This window comes from Temnothorax americanus, unplaced genomic scaffold (assembly GCF_048541705.1).
Source record: "Temnothorax americanus isolate GAGA-0224 unplaced genomic scaffold, ASM4854170v1 Scaffold10, whole genome shotgun sequence".
In the NCBI taxonomy this organism is placed as follows: domain Eukaryota; kingdom Metazoa; phylum Arthropoda; class Insecta; order Hymenoptera; family Formicidae; genus Temnothorax; species Temnothorax americanus.
In genome coordinates this window covers 650,691-666,257 of record NW_027509231.1, presented here as the reverse complement: position 1 = coordinate 666,257, position 15,567 = coordinate 650,691, and the positions used below count along the sequence as shown (strand labels likewise).

The window sequence follows — 15,567 nt, the reverse complement described above, 5'->3', positions numbered from 1 at the left end:
TTTCTTGTCGATTTTTTATTCCTAAAATCCGGAATGGTGATTCCTACAGATGACAAAAAATAGCAAATAATCTTAATTATGGAATCTTAAACTATTATTGTTTTCCTCGCAAAAATTTAATTTAAAAAATGCTCATCATTTTTTATCGAGTCTCTAGCGCGTTATCAAAATAAAACACACACAATTTCTCTTTACAAGTAATTTAGATATTTTAAATGTCCTACATTACGAAAAATTTTCAACGTTTTCATGATTATTTTATTCATATAAATTTATTTCTTGAGCAGAAATGCCTCGTAAACGTTGAACAAAATTTTTATGCACTATAAATTGTCTAATTTTTTCGCAGTATGCAAATATATTTTTCCTTTTGAATGACTAGGAAAGACAAAATTATTATCTGAAGCGTAATAATTACCTTTTTCAGCATATAACTTTGGATATCATAGCCCATGTAAAAAGCGATCCTCTGAAGGCCGAGAAGAGTTCGGAGTCTTAAACGGGGCTCCGGTTGTAAGAGACGTTTCAAAAGATCTCTCGCTGCTGGTGAAATGTCCGCATTCGCCGGTAAAATTCCTGGTACATTCGCGCAATTCAGATCATCCCGGGCGATTCTGTCGGCAGGCAAAAGCTCTGACGACAACATGGATGGATACTGCAATAAAAGGTTGTGATACTTGCAATCGGTTCTTCCAATTTTAATTCCCTGTGAAATAAGAATTCTACGACTGATCCCCTATCAATGATTATTATTTTCTGACACTATGTACGCAGTTTTAATTGCTGAAAGCAACTTATAATTAACGATGCTTGATTTCTATTCAATTATTTGTAACAATTCAATAGCTAAATTGTCCGAAAGAAGGATCGATATAACAGCGCTTAGAATTCTGTTATAAAACAAAATTCTGTGGAGACGAAATTTAGTCATTAATTAGCGGTCGTGCACCCGCGCTCAGGACCAAAAGAGTTTGCGGAAGGACCTTTACTTACGTCGCGGCCGCAGAGGCTGGAGGAGGGTCATAAATATCTTCTTTTACGAGAGGTAGGCCGGTAAACTAGAGAAGCTATTACCAATGTGTGGATTCCGGCCTGTCTAGGCGCGCTCGTACGCTCGTCGGCACCGGCATACTACACAGGTACATACACAGGCAGGGTCAACGGCCACTCACGACCCCCAACCTATTCGCTCGTTCATGTTCCCTCCACCGTGTGGTACGACCTCACACGACCTCACACGCCGCTTCGGCGCGAGTGCGTCCCCGCGGCCAAGTGTGCATTTCTTCGCGCAGCTTTGTAACACGCGCGTTGAGACTCGCGCCGAGTTTCGCGCGTGTCAAACGTGCAAAACGGGACCCACTGGACGTTCCCTTTGTTGCAGCCGAGATTGTTACGCGACGCGGTGGCGAAACATTACCGCACGTGCTCGCGTTTGCGCGAAGAGAAATGGCTTTCGAACGGTGCACAGACGTTGTCCGACGGTGTTTATTTTACGTAATCCTCTCGCGGGAGACGAGTGTAATAGGAAAGCGATTTGCCTCTCAGAGTTATCAGGATTGTTAAACTAGCGACTTAAATATTCTGCTCGTTGATTTCCGTCGTTTAGATGTTAAACGCGACTCTCCGGAATCTAAAGTTGACTTGGACATCCGAACCGAAGTAGTAGAAAGGTGCTAAAAGAAACACGTTTCCCTCGTTCTGTACGACATATAGCTTCGAGAATTAATAAGCCTTCCCGAAGAGAATTATTCCGCGAGGCTCAGCTCGAACCCCCCTCCCCCCGCTGTGTAAATTTTATTAATTTCCATGCAGATCTGTCTCTCTCCGTGGTTCCTCGGCAAAATATGCGCACACTAATCGCTAATTAGCATCGATATTGTCCGCGTATTGCTTATCACGTCGTTGTTTATAAGCGAACGAGAGAGGAGAAGCACGAAGCTCGTCAGGTCGTTGGACCACGCGCGTTGGATCCCGATCGCGCTCGGCGCGGACTTGGCGAACGGGACATTTCAATTCGATCTCGCCGCGGGAACCTTGACCGAGAATAACGGTACGGAATGATCGTTACGAGATCGTAGACAGTAACGTATGGCTTTTAACGCCACCGCCGCCGCCGTCGCCGCCTCTTATGCATAGATCGGTCGAGCTGTCCGCCTCGCCGGCGCCGCCGTTCACGGCGTCCCGTCCGATCGATGATGCTGCGAGTGAAGAAGCGAAAGAGCGAGACACGACGACGGGAAATTTGAGCTGACCCTGTTAATTGCATTCTTACTGCCCAATTTTCTTCATATTTAATTGAAGCTTCTCAAAATATATGATACGTTTGAGACGTCGAGGCATTGCTGTCCAAGTGCACGAGCGGATAAACGTTAACGAGTTGACGATATACGCGTTCTTCAGTGACAAGACATTGTGATCCATAACGATCATGCGGATCGAGTTATAATATTCGCGCTGATGCCTTCGAAACATAATTTTGCAAGCAGGACACCATAAATGAAAACAAAGCATCTTTTTCTCTGATCTTTAGAAAAATAAAATAAAATCAATTCGATTCCTTCATATTTCTTTATTAAAACAAAGTTCAATCAAGGATTATCTCATTATTGATGTCGCGATCAGCAGCAATGGATCTGCGAAAAGTTCGGAGTCAACAAACTCGTCTGTGCGCGGCCGCAACCTTTCTCTTCGTTGGTCTGCCGGCGGAAGAAAAAAAAAGGCGCGGAATGATGTATACACGGATCTTTATGCTACGTTATGCTAAATGTAAACGTACCGCGTTCACCCGTGGATTCCACTCGGCGCGCCTCGGGCAGCTAATTGTTGAGCAAACTCGAGCTTCTGCTTGGATCCAAGCGCGCCGCGGATACGTTCGTTAGCACCGTACACTTCTCGCGGCCTTCGCCCGCGAATAATGTGTATCGAAGACGTGTACGTGTAGAGAACGTGAATCTTATTATTTCTCGAGTGTACGGATTACTTGAGATGCAAAACTTCTTCCTTCAAGCTTTAGCATGTAAAACGTCCGAGATTTTGTCGCGAAAACGAAACGAGCGGGATGGAAGAAGCGTATGCGCATCTACGAAACTCCTCATGAGAACCTTCGCGTCCCACGGAAAGTGACCGTTGCGATCATTACGGTAATTAAGGCGTTGAGAAAATGAGGTGCGGATTTTCAGATCCGGCAGGTTCCGTTAATGAACGTATTTCCCGCTATGGGAAAAACGCCGTGATTCTGCAAGGAAATCTTGAAGAAATAAATATCTTTTCGGATCATCCGCTATACACAATTAAATACATTAATACGCAAAAGATTGAGTCGCGTGAATGTAATTGGAAAGAATATTTTAACGATTTTAACGATATAAATTATGAGCTATCTTTAGCGATTATATATAATTTATAATAATTATGCAATATACAATAATTAAGAATTTTTCAGCAGACGATAATTAATATTCATATAATGTTTTGTATCTCACGTAATTATTTTTTCACGTTATACTTGTTTTCAAAGAGTTAAGTCTACGAAATCGAACCCCGAAATATCTGAATGGATAAAGTTATTGGAGAATCGCCTTAATTCAAATCACGCATCGATCCGTATAATAAGAGATTTGCGAAAGAGAGAAGACCGATGAAGCGAAGGATGCGCGAGATCGAGAGCTGACAATGCGAAGGATCGGTAGAACAAAGAACGCCGCTTTCGCGCAAAGATGGACGGAACAAAGGATCTTCGCTGTCACGGGGCTGTACATCCAGCAATCTCGCGAGACAGACCACGCGGACGGGCATGGACGTACGGAGTTCGTTCGAGTGAACAAAGGAGGAGCGTCTAATCGGATCGAGAGACGAGAGATTGCGTCGATCAAACCTCGGCGGAAGACGTACTCGGGACACAATGCGAGCGTCATAGAAGAAGCGATCGGTATTGCGGTGCGCAGGACTCGTTTCTTGTCGGGGTGCATCGACCAGGGGGCCGGTTCTATTCCCGGCACGACGATGACGGTGTTCTCTCACGGCGACGTCCGTGTGCCGTCGCGCGAGAAGGTAAAATCCACGGATGAAGAGTCTCGCGAATTAAGAATCCATCACCGGTATCGGCATCGAGGAAGAGGACGTGAGAATATCCCCGACGCCAAGCTTGGGGGCTCACTAAATATTTTATAGCTTATAGCTTGTCTCTCACGTTGCAATATGTGACGGCTGTGACGCTGTCGGATGGATTATGCAAATCCTCTAAGCGCTAAAGCTGGCAGAAAGATGAGGAGTGAATCTTGGATCCACAAAACGCATGTAAAAAATCTGAAAAGAAGAAAATGTCAATCAGTAAGTTCATGGAAATAAGAGAATATGATCGATTAAAAATTCGGGCAACGCTCTCAAGAACGATTAGGCGAAGAAAATATCCGTCGGAGCACCTACAAGCGCGGCTATAAATAAACTTTATATCCGTGCCGTCATCAGGATCGAGTCATCTTCTTCTAACAGTACACGCAATTAGAGCTGCTCAATTACACGCTACACTCATCACGCCGCAATCGACGCCGATGTACGTGGAGAAGAGGATCGCGAGGTGCTCGTGAAATCGGAAGGGGAGACAGAGGGAGAGACGACGGACGGGGAGAAAAAAGGAGAGGCGTGCAACGGGGAGAGATATGGGAGAACAGAAAAAGCGGAATAACAGCCACGGGGATGCGGTGCGAGGAAAAGAGGAGGCTCGTGGAAAGAGGAAGAAAGACCGGTCTCGTAGTTAGCACACGGCGGACATTAACTTCCCATTAACCACCTGCCATTAGATGGGGGAGAGGGGCCCCGAAGGGGGGCCCGGGAGAAGGCCCACTGCGCGCTGGCGCCAGGAGTAATCGTCGGGGCGCGTATTAGGCGCCTCATGCAAAACCTGCGTGCAAAAGCTCCTGTCTATTTATAAAGCTGCCTTGCGGCACAGCCGCGATAAAATCCCTTTCGACGATGATCACGATAAGAAGAAAGAAAACGTCGATCGATACGACGCACGCGATCGGACAACGGCATCGGCGGAAGTTACGACCTCTTCTTCGGAAAAGAATTGTTTAATTATTTAATTGTTCAATCACCATCGATTCACTTTTTGTTTCGATTATTTCTCTTACAAAACTTATAATGTTATCTTGTAAACATTAATTGCGCAATTTTGAAGATTCTGTTGGGTCTTGCTGATTTTATAAAACTTATACCGCATCAGGTATATAAGGATGATAAAAACAATTAAATTTTAAAGTAATTTATCAAACGTCCGCTTTTATCTGTCCGTACATGTCTCGATTGAACTACTCGCATGTATATATTTATTCTACGTTCTATATTCAGTTAACCGTGATAAATCATGTATCGCGATATTAATCTTCGATATTATCCGAATAACGGGCTGATAATCGCTCTTCCAATCTACATGCCGTTGTTCTCTCTCCTTCCTTTTTCCTCAGTGTTCATTCCATCGGTTGTGAAAGACAGTGAGAACGGTTGACGCTTATAGGCGAGTGTGTCGAAAAAGAGAGGAGCGAAACGTGGAGAGTCGAGTGCAATAATAATCGGCCGGTCTAACCGTGCAATAATTATGCCCATCTGTGGAACGGATATCTCGCGGGCTGCTTATATGTGATAGCAGAAGCCGTGTATATACCGCAGATAATAATCTATGATCTATAAATAGTCTCGCGGCGGCGGCGGCAGAGAGGCATTGCGCCGCTTCTCTCCGTACCAAAAGAAGAGCTAAAGGAACAAGCCGTGTAATTACACACCGGGTGGAAGGAAGATAGCGGGTATAACCGCGGCCTCGCCTGCCTAGAGTGCCATTCCTAAGAAATGGAACGGTCGTACCCGTTCGTTCGTTCGCCAATATCCATTCGTCCTACCTCCCTCTCTCTTTCTCTTTAAATGATATTTAGGATCTATAAATAGCGAGGGAAGAGACGCGGCGGGGAAGACGAGTTCATTCGTGATCTGCATAGATCAGTAAAAGCTCGATGGACGTCGGTCAATCATTAGGCAACAGTAACGCAATTAATAATAAAACCGGATCGAATCTTCTACGGTAGGAATTTTTCCCCGAACGTCCTTATCTCATTAATAAGCCCCATCATCGACTCCGAATATCAGCGTGAAAACGCAGCCGTTAAATTTTTCCTTTTCCTTGATCTCACACAACGATATAAATCTCCGATCGAATCGTCGCGCAGTGCCTTAGGTGGTCCCCTCGGATATCGGTCTCGATTAATTATTAGCTTCGCGGGAATTAATGTTTCCGCTAGCCATGTGTTACCAAGATCAGAGATCGAGAGAAGCCCGTCTCGCAGCGAACGAAACCGATTCGTACAAGCACATAAATACGTCGAGCCGCTACAAAGTAGCAATCGTCGAAACGATCCGCGATATATCACGCCAGGCATATCCCCCTGCGCTCGAGGAAGCCGAACCGAGCCGACATGCGACAGTCGGCGGTATCCTCTGGCGAACGCACGCACGAATGCAGGCAGGCACGCACGCACGCACGCACACGCATTCGCTCACGCGATCGCAAACATACGGCTCGCAGGTAATACCGCGGGATCTATAAATAGACCTCGGCCAGGGGCGGCAAACCGCACCGGTTGCACGCCAAGTGTCTATCGCTCCTGCGAGATAGAGGGAAAAGAGGACCGGCCGGTTCAGCTCGGATGCCTCCGAGCGTAGACGCCAGCAGAAGCGAGCAGAGGCGGAATCGGCAGGACGACGCGACGCGACGCGAAACGGTGGATTAGAGACGGAATCGAAGAAGCGGGAACAGGATGCCGGGTGGAACGACATCCTGATTGTGTAACGCCGGCAATTCCGATGAAAATGCCCGGCGTGGCCACCGTCCGTGACCTCGCTGACGTTGAATCGGGGTTCTCTAAAAAATCCTTAAGAAAAAAGGACCGATAATAACCGTGAAATACCTGTTTTGCAAGATTAGGTAACTGATTCGTATTAGTTCAGAGATTATCGCGACCGACCTTTATTTTAAAGAGGTGTATGGCTTATCTCGAGAAACATTTGGAATTTCTATTGCATGCGTATATTAATGCGATGTATTAATTTTATTGTTATTTTAACGTGACCTATGGATCAGGATTTACGTGAAAACGGATGACAATATATAAGCGGCTTTTCGTCAATTTGTTTGATGAGAGGAAGAGATGGCGTAGGGAAAAGTATTCTGAAACGATGTTATCAGCTGGGAAAAAGAGCACCCAGCACGCTTATCAATGGCTAACACCCTGTACCAATTCCCAACCAGTTCGGCGTGAGAGCGCGGGCTGCTGAGCGCCGCGCGTACGGCACGCACCTGCGGCACGTCGCGTCGCACCGTTCGAGCGTATCCGTTGCGTGCTTCCATACTCGCGTCCTTCGCGGTTGTGCTTTTCGAGGCGATCGCTGCCGTTCCCGCGAACGTCTACGATTCTACCAGCGGGATGCTGGTCCGACTCGTTGGCTTTTTATCCCGTTGCAGCTTCTTTTACGCCGTTCGCCTCCCCGCGTTTCCCCGAAAGGAAGTAGCCGCGCGACGAGACCGCGTCCTGGCCGCAAAGCACGCCGATGACGATATCGTTGCGTGCGCTTGGGAGACAGGCTATCGGCTCGGCGTGCTGATTTTTCCCTCGCGGAACTCGCCCGGCGCCGCGAGAGGCAGGTCGAGAAAGAGAAAGAAATCAAAGGTCTACGATTAAGGCTGCGAGGCTGGTTTGCCTTTAAGGCTCGAAGGCTTTTTTGCGTCCTGCCATCGATCCTGCGGCGCGCATAGGTGCACCGGATCCTCGAGAGTTATTCTATTACGAAAAAGATTTTTGCGCGTCGCTTCGCAGCCGTTCGAGTCGAGGATTGTATTACGAAGATCGATCTCGCGAAGCGGCGAGTGACCGAGATTTATTGGAATAGCATAGGAATAATAAATCCATTTCCGATATATGATTCATGAAAAATTACAGCATTCACGCTCGCGATACGTATCAGCCATATCATGGTGCTGTAAATTAAAAGCAATTGTCACGCTAGGTAATAACGATATGCCGCGAATAGAAAAGGCAGAGGAGACTCGTGCGTTCAGTTCAAGTCCGGTCTATATCTGGTATTATGCTGGAAATGACATGGTCCGAATGGCAATTACTTTCAGCATTTTTCCCAAACTTCTGTTTCGCGCAGATTGACAGGACGATTAAGATGGGGCGGAGCTGATTCGCCTCGTTTCCCTCAGTTTCCTCACATCTGGGAGACTTGGCATGCGTTCGACTTCCTGTCGATACCGACGAAGGGATTGACGTACGTGATAGCTTCTTGCGCATTCACCATCCCGTTGAACGACGACGCTTGATATACAGTTTACGATGATCATCGCCGCTTCGCGAAACAAATGCAAATAACGGCGCAAGCGTTTCGAGAAATAATGAAAATAGAATTATTTGTTCGCGCTATCGCATCGTCAATGAGGTAATTTTTTGTAATTAGGTGTCCTGTTGCTATCCGAGATGACGACGACGAAGGCTGCGCCGACCGGGGCACAGTCTTAACGATAACGAGAACTTCGACGACGTCGTAAGGCACGGATGCAGCGGCAGTAAAAAGCTCGTCCTTGTCGTGCGTATCCTCTTAAAGACACCCTTACTCACGTTTAATGGCACGCACAAAGAAGGGTAATGACTGTCGCGGCCGATGTCTCTAATGGTCGCGCGGCCGAGCTAGACGCGAGCGTGAAATAAGATTGCACTCGCTGCCGCGATTTAGCGAGCGCAACGACAACGACGACGATGTTGTAAACGCGACGAACAACCGTCGTTTTTAACGGCGACATTAAGTGATAATGTCGCGATAAATGATTGCCGGAGTGGATTGAAAGGGGACCGTGGCGGGCAACAAACTTCACCAGAGGTAAATTTCTCGAGGAAATTACCTTCTTTATGGTATCTCGGCTGTTAACGTCCGCGTAGTGTATTTTTGATAAAGTATAATGGGCCTATTTTTAGATAGAATTTATAAATTAATCGACAAGATTTAACCTTACGACTAAATTCTTCGATTTTCAATTTTAAACGTCTTAACGTTATATTGTGGAAGAAATAAGAGAAAAAAAAGAGTGAAGGAAATCTTACTCGGCTAAATATCAGACTTGCTAAAGAAAGATATGAAAATTTCTCCTCAGAAATAACGTTTGTCTTCTCTGTTTAATTGCACCGAAATATATAGAATCTCGGACAATCGCACCTCGAAACATCGAGGCTCCACCGCGATAAATAATCGACGCGCGATGCGGTTCTCCAAAGTTCCCCTGCTGGACGACACGCAAGTCACGAGCCGGAACGAAACGTTAACGAGACACACACGGGGTACGATAGAGCGTTTCGCAGAGTGGCGACGAGGCGGCGGTCCCCCTCGTCCTCGTCGGATATGTCCCCTCCCCCGTAAAGACGTCTCCTTTTCTTTCTGCTTAATGGTACGGACAAAGAAGGGTTGCGCGATAGTCACGCTCTCGCGGCGCTCGCTCGAGCGGAGTGCTCGAGTCCCCTGCAATCTGCACCGCGCGCGCATTACGCACGTTTCTGCAGATGCACGCACATTCAAGGTGCGTTCCTCCTCTTTCTCCTTCTCTCTCTCTCTTTCTTCGCTCGCGCGCTCCGCCGAGGCATCATTACGCGAGGCGGTCTTCTTCTTGTTCTTCTACCAGCATCGCCGATTCGCCGCCACCGCCTTCTCTTCCTCCCTTTTCTCATTCTCTTCGTCCTCAACCGCCATCATCCACCGCGATCGGTGCGCGCCGATCTATTTATATCGCAACGCGCCGGCTCGCCGTGGAAACTTGGAAAGAAGCGGGTAATAGGATGGCGAAAGAAACGTAGCCTTGTACTTGTTACTGCTCCTCCTCGTCGTCGTCGTCGTTGTCGTCGTCGTCGGCGGCGGTGGTGTGCGCGAAGAGGTGTACAGACCCTTCGTCTGGGTCCGCTCACCACTTCAAAGAAATATTATACGGAGGTGCGTTACGTGCCGTGTACGCGCTTCGTGCATGGAAATATGGACTAATGGAAGCGGACGGGGAATCGTGTAGATTAGCGCGAATGCGATTCCAGTGACCGCGAGAGAGAGAGAGAGAGAGAGAGAGAGAGAGAGAGAGAGAGAGAGAGAGAGAGAGAAAATAGACTCCAACATCCCGTAGTCACTATCCAATCGAGCCAATGTCCCTTTTGCGAAAACGGTCGTCGTAATTCCGCGTGATATCGTTCGCGGGACGGAAAATATGGTATCGCGATACTTAGCTCTCTCTATATTGGAACCGTAGATTTTCAGTTTCTGCTCTTCAGCCTTGTACCTTGATTTAGTTCGCAGTTTTTTTTTTTCAGACATCGCCATTTCTCTGCCGAATTAAAAAACGGTTCCTCCCCGACAGAAATTTGATCGATGTCCCTTCTCAACCTTCGTTATCGCGCGAATATACGTGTCCCGGAGCGGACAGGGTAGGGACTTAATCTACATAGAAGAATCCCGCGAGCCTTTTTTCGCAGCGTCGTATTTTTTCGAGGGAAGACAAGAACGTGGGATACCAGGCACTATATCACACGGGCCATCGGACGGCAAAAGTTATTGCCGGTTTAGGAGTTCGTTGGCTGGCTCTTGTTGGGGCCCAAGGGCCCGAAAACTCGTTAACAACGGCCTCACTGGCAGTTCGACGAGAGTTGTAGACTCCGCGTCGAGCAGAAAAGAAAAAGGAGAACAACGGGGTAGGCGAGAAGGTAAAATGGAGTACGAAGGGGGGGGGGGCGAGGGCGAAAAATATGGCGTAGGACCAACGAGAGAAAATATTTCGGGCTATCCGAGGCGAAGGTCAAGGTTCGCGAAGCGTGGCGAACACGCAAACGAAGCAGAACGCGCGCCAGCGCGGCGACAAACCGCGTGCGGAGCTGCGGAGAGAAGGATGACTCGCGGACCCCGCGATTCCGGTAGCAAACACCACCGTCGCGAATCTTTTATCAAACGGTTCGCGGAACACGACCGATTATTGGTCATCGGTTGCGTTTTATAGCATAAATTCGTATAGGCAGGGTAGTTCCTTGAACCGTGAAGTGTGTCTATCTTACCGAAACTGCGATCGGAAGATTTTCGCATTTTAGAAGTGTCATTTTGAATTAGTAGAATCTGAAATAGCGATGCCTTTCACAAGCAGGAAGCACATTTTGCAAGCATCAATTAGAAATGTAGTGGATAAGGGAGAAATTAGTCTCGTGGAATAATCGATATAAAAGAAAATATTTATTACAACTATTGGAAGCATAGTTCAAAGCACAAGTTCAAAGAGGCTGTAAATCTGCTTCTCTGTGTCGAGAAAATCAATGATCGATATATACATCGAGTTTTTAGTAACGCGCGAGATCACGGTTACGCGGCCGTTGGATTCGTCGATTAACGTCATGCGGAGACGTCGAATCGTTTAACGACGAAGACCAGGAGAAGCGACGAGCCGCAGCAGGTCGGCGAACCTGGCGAACGTAGCAAAACCTCGAAGGTCGCGGAATCTCAGCCGTCGTTGCCGATCCGACGTCCCTTGGCGACCGGTCGCCGCTCGCCCATCGCCTTCGGCGCCATGGAGGGTGACTCTTTTTCTTCTCGTTCATCCACCTCCTCGTCTGCCCATCGCGCGGTCCTTCCACCCTCCTTTCCTCCCTGCGCGCCGCGGTGCATCGATGCATCGCGCGGGCCAACCCATCTTCATCTACTTCTTCTCCTTCTTCTTCTTTCTTCTTCTTCTTCTTCTTCCTCCTTCTCCTCCTCTTCTCCTCTTTTTTCCCCCGTCTCGCCCTTCCTCCTTTTGCTCATCGCGGCCGTATACGGGGATTCGCACCGATACGGCTGCCGATCGCCGTACGGCAAAAAGCTAAACCTGCTCCCCATCTCGTATACCGCGGATCTCTTACTCTCTTTTCTGTTCTCTCTTCCTCTCCGTTCTATCCTGCACCCATATTTCTCCTTCCACCCCCTTTAGCTCTATCTCTTTCTCTCTTCCTTTATCGTCTCTTCCTAAGCCTCGAGTTAACGCGCCGAGTTCTCCCTCAGGCTTTCAGAGCGGATTGGAGCCAAATGTGTTTCATCGCGATCGCGCACGATCAAATTAACATTTGAATAATTCTTTTTTTCTTTTATCTTTGCAGCGAGACGAGCACACCTAAGATGTCATGGATAATATTGAAAAATTCTTTGCGTTTTTTTCTATGCAGATCAACTGAGACGCATAAATCGTAGCTAAATCTTCAGATAAATGCGAACGTCAAGAGAACGTTAGTTTCTATGCGCAACAGATACGACGATGCATTCTCGAGAGTAAATCATTGTTACGCTTAACAGGATTTTTGCAAACAATCGGCCATGCTCGATGACGCTAAGAGATTCTTATTTATTTCGCACTAGGTGAATCGCAAAATAAAAGCGCGTGGCGAGGAAAGAGCGGAAAATAAAGGGTGGAGGCGCGGAAGAGAGGAGGAAAAGGCGGAGAAACACGATGTGGCATGTCGTCGCGATCTAATTTAATGACTGGCGTCAGGTTTCCCGTGCTGGCTAATACCATCCCATTAATCCCGATGTGCGTCTCGTTACTTCTCTACTCCTATCTCTCTTATCTTTTTTTGCATTAGACTTGCGTATTTGGTTCGCCAACCACCACCGATTTCATCACGATAAACACGCTAACTCGTTTCGCGTCTTCCTCCTCCCCCCCTCTCTCTCTCTCACGGTAATTAACGTTCTTTGTGACGTTTTGCGACGTTTCCGACTCGAAACAGCTTTCAAATCGCTGATAACGCAAATAGGCGCGTCCTTCTTCGAGAATATGTACCTGTGCGCTAAAATTAACTCACTCTAATATCCTTTCCGGCGCAATTACGCAAATGTCGCCCAGCGAATTAGGTAAGCGTGTCTCGTCTCTTTCACGCTACGCGAGTCGATCTTCGACGGTTCTCAGGGAGGATGATAATTATGATCGCTCCGCCGTGATTCTCTATGGGTGCTGACCGATAGGTCGCGATGTCGCGTGGCCTACGTTGATGGATGAGACCTTTCTCTTTCATTACAGTCCCACACGCGCGTTAATAACTCCGACGCTCGTCGTTTCATGACGCTCGTTAAATGGCTTACGTATCGATCACGCGTTACACCGATACAGAGATAATTCGCTTGCACGTCCGTGTATTATCACGCAAATGCTAATTCATTCGCAAAAGTCTCCCAACATTAAGCCAAAGTCACCGTCGCCGATTAGTACCTGTACGTGAGAAACGTCAACTCCTGACGTTTCTCTCTCTCTCTCTCTCTCTCTCTCTCTCTCTCTCTCTCTCTCTCTCTCTCTCTCTCTCTCTCTCTCTCTCTCTCTCTCTCCTCTTTCTCTTTCTCTCTATCTCACATACGTTTAGATCTAGCTATCGCTAACCTGGAACCGTATACAGCCAGCGATCTCGTTGGCGAACAGGGCCGACGAGGTCGATATATGTTGATGTATCTCCGTTCGCAAATGTCGATTCCGCTCGGTGTCTAAATGTCGCTACGTCAGAATCGAACGATAATTTCGCGCGGACATTCGTCGCCCCGCGACGAATCTACCGTTACAGATCGCCACGCTCCATTAAATCCACGGCTTGGCCGATCGCCGCCGCGCCGATTCCTCGTGAACTCGCCGACGCCGACGGGGACTCTCTCTCGCATGGATCGCGCGTTCCCGCACGCGCTCGACCCGCATATGTTATACGCGGCTGCGTCCGAGCGGAGCCGATCCCCGGCTTCGTTTTCTGGGGTGGTTTCTTGACCGTTGTTTTGATCGCGTGATCTAAGTATAGACGTGCACAAGCCGTGACATCGATGGCCTGGATTCGATCGGAAGAGAACGACCGCGATCGATCGTTCGCCGAGTCACGCGATACGATTTTTTCCGCGTCGTTCTCGTCACAAATTGATACATAAACAACTTGTTTCTAAAAATGCACCGGAAGAAAGATGTATCGCCTTATGCCGCATGGAATACGCGGAGGCGAGTACACTCAGCAAAATCAGACAAAAAATTTAACATGCATAAATACATTGAGCTTTATAATCCATCGCTAATAAATGTTATCGGACTGTCTTCACGGTAGAACTACCGATTCATGGATGGGATAATAATGCGATTTAGGCGAACACCGGTGCTCAAGCGCGATCATTCACGCTAGAAGAGATACAAATAAAAAAAGAACAGATATAGGAGAAATGGCCCACGCAGCATCCGGGGGGACGAGATCCGCGAACGTTAATTTCGGAACTTCTTTCTCGCTCATGTTACTCTCTCGACACTCTTGACAGTCTCGACCGACGACGTGTTGAGTAACGCGGTGATAAAGGCGAGAATGCCGCGGGAATATCACGATAATCGACCGAATGATGGATAATGATCGGGGCGGCTGCCTTTCGCGCCCCACCGGTCGGCCAACCATTATTCAATTGAATTCAATGCTACGCCGACTATTACGGAATTGACTTCGAGAACTTTCTTTCGGGCATCCGTCTCGCCGCACAGACGCTACTTCCGTCGGCCAATCCTACGAGAAACGGCCTGTAAGCGAGCCTGGTCGTCGAAAGCAAAAGAAATAACCGCAGGGTTGTTTCAAGGAACAAATAAGTTTCTAAATAATTTAGAGTCTTAGCAATTTATTTCTTACAAACTTTCAGCGCGCCGATATATTCTCGTAAAGTCAAAAATATCGTCATTCTTTGAAGCTGCTCGCTGCTTTTACTGTTGATCAATAGACGTCCACTTATCGGGCTCTGCATAATTTCCAAACGTCGCTTATCTAGCCACATTTCACACGGCTAACGGGCTCAATCTCGTTCTCAATCGAGAGTCAAAGAGTGATCTCCCGCTGATAGCAGGCTTCTTATGAATCGCGTGTCGTCTTTCTAACAGGAGAGGAACTTTGTCGCCACTCGAGCAACTGCGAACGCCTCGCGTTCGTTCGGATTCGCCACATAGCTGGCCCCGACGACGGTAAGGGGGCACCCAGACGGAAACTCGCACCGATGAATTTATCCTCAGGCAAAGGCGTCTAATTCCCGGTAAGACAGTCGTGTCACGTACGTAGGATCGGGCACACGAAGTGGAAGGCGCCGCGGCGCGGCGTGGCGAACCCCCTGCCGATTCCACCATCGGATTTTCCCCCCTTTCCTCTTTCGATCCGCTATAAGCTCAACTACTGACATTGAGATCGTCGAGAGAGCGTCCATTGTACTTCGCACTTCGCACCTAGACTACTAATACGGGCGCCGCGTACGTCGGGACTTCCTACGTCGTAAAAGCAGCAATACCGCTTAGCGAAATCAAAAGTTTCATAATATCCAAAAAATACTTTCGAAGATGATAGGTCATCTCGATAGATCATCCTCGAGAACAATCAAGAGCAGGCATACGAGTCTAAATTGTAGATGCGAAGAATAAAGTTGATTTATTTAACGTAAATTAACGTAAATTAAATACAATTTTCTTTCAGAATCTGCGCGTATATGAGAAAGATA

General features: G+C 47.7%; 1 protein-coding gene across 1 annotated transcript in view; it reads right to left on the bottom strand.

The window, feature by feature from the left end:
* Positions 1-15,567, bottom strand: part of S6kl (ribosomal protein S6 kinase like) — a 44,086-nt gene that overhangs the window by 366 nt on the left and 28,153 nt on the right. The window contains 2 exon segments of the mRNA XM_077408967.1: positions 2-43; positions 419-655. Coding sequence (XP_077265093.1) covers positions 2-43; positions 419-655 — 279 coding nt within the window.